We start from the raw sequence: 4,521 nt of genomic DNA, 5'->3' as shown, positions 1-4,521 counted from the left end.
CTCTCTCTCTCTCTCTCTCTCTGTCGTTTTCGGCCCGTTTCTTTCCAAGTCGGAGCACGTTAACCGTACGCGAGGCATTTTCAGCCGGTCTATTTTTACGCAGAAGGCACGAGGACATCAAGGTCGGCCACTCTAATTCGCATACTCGAAAAACTGTTTAGAGCTCGTGTTTGCGCTCGAATTTCGTCCATCTCGAATCGATCAGAACCTCTTAACGGCCTTTCGCCGCGCGACAGTCACCTTGCTCCCACGTGGACGGCGGACGTGGAGGTGAAGTTCGATCCTTTTTTAGCCGATGGCGCGAGTTCTAATATGTGTAATGCTCTTAAAGTGATTCTTTTGTTGTGAACGTGATGCAATTGTTTCCCGCTGATGTGTTTTCCTTTACGAACGAATCGCATGATTTTTTTCCTTTTTTTTACTCGACACGCCTTTTGTTACATTCGATCTTATTCCGTTTCCAATTGATTTGAAACGAGTATGAAAATGCAATCTCGAATAAATCTCGCGAGTTTTCAATCCCTGTTTCCATACTTTCATACATCCAGTTAAATATTAGATTAGATTAGAATTCTAAAAAGTTTCCTCGGAGTTGGAATTCAGGTTCGAGGAGTGCCATGAGTCACCCAACGTGAAACGCGTTAAGGCAGCGAGCGTTTTTGCCGGGACACCGGTTCGAGGACGAAATTGCAACGGTGCAGGCTTTGCTAGGAGACGGTAGAGTTTCAAGTTCATAAACACTTCTCGTCGAGGAAGAAACGAGAAAGCCAGGTAACGAGAACCAGGTAGCCAAAGATCCTCGCTTTTCTTATCAACCTTTCCTTTCACTGAAACGTTCGTTACGTATTGCGAACCGACCCTAATAATACTACTTTCGCCCGTCTTACCTGTCTTACACCTGTCGGGAAACCACACGGATCCGTCTCTGTTTCAGGCTGTTTCGGTGAAAAGGAAAATGGAAAATCTATTGTTCCAGATACTTGATAAATTGTGAAAATTTCCAAGAAATTTTAAACGAAGGGATTGAAAAAGATTTTTTATTTTTTTTTGTACAATATACCCGCATATATATATATATATATATATATATATAATTTCGTAACTCGACTCGACATTCATTTTTCCGTTTCGCCAGGCCAGTTTTCTTTTTTTTATTTCTTGCCAAGATTATTTTGAAAGAATCGTTCAGTGAGTCGTTACCAAAGATCCAATTTCCAATCTTGTAAGTTACATAAGATTTTTCTTCTTGCTGAATATTTCCCGAAAGTGATCCAGTCATTCAACTTCGAAAGAAATTCACCTCTAAATTGCAGCCAAGTAAAGGGACTAAACAATATCCTCTTTCTCGTATTACTGTATATAACTTTAATTCTAACGAATCAACGAATTAATATTGGCTCGATTAAAGCAAGGATGTTCGTGGTTTTATCACGTGGGAGGAGCAATCGGCCGGATTTTTCTTCTCTCTCCTTTGGTTAATTTTCCTTAAGCCCGATTCGCTTCGAATCTCGCCTCGTTCGCGTACAATTTTTTTAGAAGCCGCGTGTATAATTCTTTATCGCGATTCGGACGCGAATTCTAAAGATTGTCGCGCACGTCCCCCCCGCACGAACGCGACGTGAATGCGAATGGAAAGGGAGCCTGGTTCTCTTGCTCGAGCTTGGTTTTTTTCAGCGGCGAAGAAAAGCCGGGCTCGAGGGTAGAAGCTTGCGTGAAACGAGACGCGTCGCGAGACTCTTTTGCGACGAAACGTCACGGAAAAATCGTGGAAAAAGGCGCGAATCTGCAAGGGGATCGAGCGCGAAATGCGACAAGTCGCGTGGATACGCTCTTTTCCAATCCTTTTCAATCATTCGAATGATCGTGTCGAGAATATAAATGGCGCGTTCGTAATTCTTTATTTCCCTCGTTAGGTTATCGGGTGAATATGGAAATTTTGGAATCGCTCTGATTCCAAATCACCTCATAATCGTTTGTCTCTCGCATCTGGCCTTTAATTTCAATTCCCTCTCCCGTTTTTAAGATATTATCTTTATCGCTTTCGAGAAGGCAAATCCCCGTGTAATATTAGTCGATCCAATCATCCGTTCACAAATCGCTCGAATGTACACGTTCACGCGACTAACGTGCCGTTGATGCGTAGGAGTATTGCGTTACAGAGAAGCACCGAAGGGTATGGCTGTAATTACCGAACTCCGTTTCGTGCACGTAGAATATCGATTCGCCCGATGCATCGTTTCAAATAAAATATATGTACGGGCGGCGAGCGGAAATTTCAACGAAGCAAACACACTTGTCCCGATTTTGCGAATCTCCGCTATATCCGATCTGTGTTCGTTTCGAACAGAGAGGAGAAGAAAATCGGTGATGGAAAATCGTTTGTACTTGCCACGTTTCGCGTCCGCGCCGTTCGCATCATTCGTCATCGTTAAAACCTTGGCGTAATTCAATCGCGAAGCCGTGCAGACGAAGCGCATCGTTTCGCGTGTATTCCGTTTCGTCCCTATCCCTTTTTCCCCTAAAGCGAGCAGATGTTTCGCTCGTGGAAGGTGGATCGAAACGATGAAAGCGACGCGATAAAATTCGATCCGCTTCAATCGTTTCTCCGCCGACCAGTTATACGGTACTTAGGTTTTAGAGAGAGGATGAAAGCAAAGCCACCATCTTAGAAGTTGTGGCTTCTCTCTGTACGAAAAGTGAATGGTGTCTATAGAGTTACTCGTCACGGCGCGAGGGGGTCTGAGAAGACACTCGAGGCGAAATTAATTATTCAGACTTCGGCCGTGGCAACCTCGGCTCTTGTCTTTGTGCGCTGAAAATTGGAAAGCCACCTTGGAAGATGATAAGCGGCCGACGAAAAGGAAGGAAGGAAAAACTGACACGGCGACGAGTGCATCGACCGAAAAATAGTTTACGGAGCGATGCTTCGCCTCGCCAGTACGACCAAATCCTTGTTTTCAACGATCGAAACTTTCTTCCACGTTTATTTCTCGCGGAAACACATCTCGACGAAATAACGAAGAATCTCGCATACGAGAGTCGAGCAGTCGATATGTACGCTGTAACATTGTTGAAGTTTTTTTCGTTTTTCGTTTTCAGTGCCAACGAAACCGTTAAACCTATCGTCTCACGGCATCACCTCCACCACCATCGAGTTGTCCTGGGCCGAGCCTGACTACGCCAATGGGATCATTTCCGGTTATCGTATTTACTACATGCATTCCAATTACACCGACGTCCAAATGTACAGAACGGACGAGTACGACGGGCCAATTATCGAATTCGTTTTAAAGGAATTGGGTGAGTATTCGTTGGTCGAAAAATTGAACAGGTTAAATTTAAATTCTTTCGTCGACCGTTCCTCCTTTCTTCTCTGTACCGAGGGGCTAGGCCCAGGAATGAAACAAACAATCCTGATAACGTCCGTTTCGAGAATTGTCGTTCGGGTTAAAGGAATAGGAGACGTCAGTATGCGTAGCTCGACGATAAACCGGAACTCTTATCATTGCGCTGAGTTACGTGCTCGATGACTGCAGGTGAATGTATCGTTAGATAATACGTTGGTATCTGGGCTTGGTATCGTGCGATGAAGCACAAATTCGATCTTACTCGCGAGATAAAACTTACGTTCGTCGCAATATATTTTGCGAATCGATCGAAACTAAACTCTCGTTTGTCCTTTGCTCTCCATCCACAATCGTTCGATAGTTCGCGAAATACGCGTAGAGAACGACTGTAATGTATATTAAATATCAGATTCTATCCAAACGTTCAATCGAACGACATTAAATGTCGAATTTAACTTCTGTTTGTACGTTTAAATATCTGTTTTCTTCTGTTGCAAAAAAAAAAAAAAAAAAAAAAAAAAAAAAAAAAAAAAAGAAAAGAAAAGAAAAAGAAAGAAAAATGATCTTCCCTGTTTACTTGTAAAATTGTCCCGCTGTAAAAGTACTTGATTACAGACCACGATATCGAATCGGCTAATCGATAATCCTCTTTCAGAACCGTACACCGAGTACGAGATATGGGTAAAAGCTTACACGTGGAAGAACGAGGGCGAGCCTTCGGAGCACATCATTCGTCGGACAGATATTTCAGGGCCGAGCGCTCCGTTGATCTTGAACGTCACTTGTCCTACCCACGACTCCGTCTACATCCAATGGGCCAGGCCGAACATCTTTTGGGGCTCGATCGACTACTTCTTCATCAATTATCGGATCGAGAATGACAATCGTTACGAAGAGATCGAAGTGATGACGGAGAAGAATCATCTCGAGAGCGCGGTGAGCTTTTAAATTCGGCGCGATTTTGAACTCACCAGGTGCTTCACCTGGTGGTGCGACAATGCTCATCTTTTTCCACTTTCTTCGTTCCTTGCGGTTTCACCGTGAATTACCGCTGGTTCATTTCACGCGATGCTCTACGACTAGAAAAAAGATTCTCAATTTCTGAGAATTAGCGGGGCGGAACTATGTTTCTATACCTGGCGAATCTTTTCCAGGCGAATCGATTATTTCTTTA

At 43.7% G+C, this 4,521-nt stretch overlaps 1 protein-coding gene across 2 annotated transcripts in view; it reads left to right on the top strand.

Moving 5' to 3' along the window:
• Positions 1 to 4,521, top strand: part of LOC102681877 (tyrosine-protein phosphatase 99A-like) — a 334,024-nt gene that overhangs the window by 321,849 nt on the left and 7,654 nt on the right. For both annotated transcript variants that reach the window (XM_006622301.2, XM_006622302.2), the window contains exons 7-8: positions 3,100 to 3,300; positions 4,003 to 4,283. In XM_006622301.2, the coding sequence (XP_006622364.1) occupies positions 3,100 to 3,300; positions 4,003 to 4,283 (482 nt within the window). The remainder of the gene's footprint in view (positions 1 to 3,099; positions 3,301 to 4,002; positions 4,284 to 4,521) is intronic.

The sequence above is a fragment of the Apis dorsata genome, unplaced genomic scaffold (genome assembly GCF_000469605.1).
Source record: "Apis dorsata unplaced genomic scaffold, Apis dorsata 1.3 scaffold_683, whole genome shotgun sequence".
In the NCBI taxonomy this organism is placed as follows: domain Eukaryota; kingdom Metazoa; phylum Arthropoda; class Insecta; order Hymenoptera; family Apidae; genus Apis; species Apis dorsata.
The sequence above is the reverse complement of the archived record's forward strand: the minus strand, read 5'-3'. Positions and strand labels throughout refer to the sequence as shown.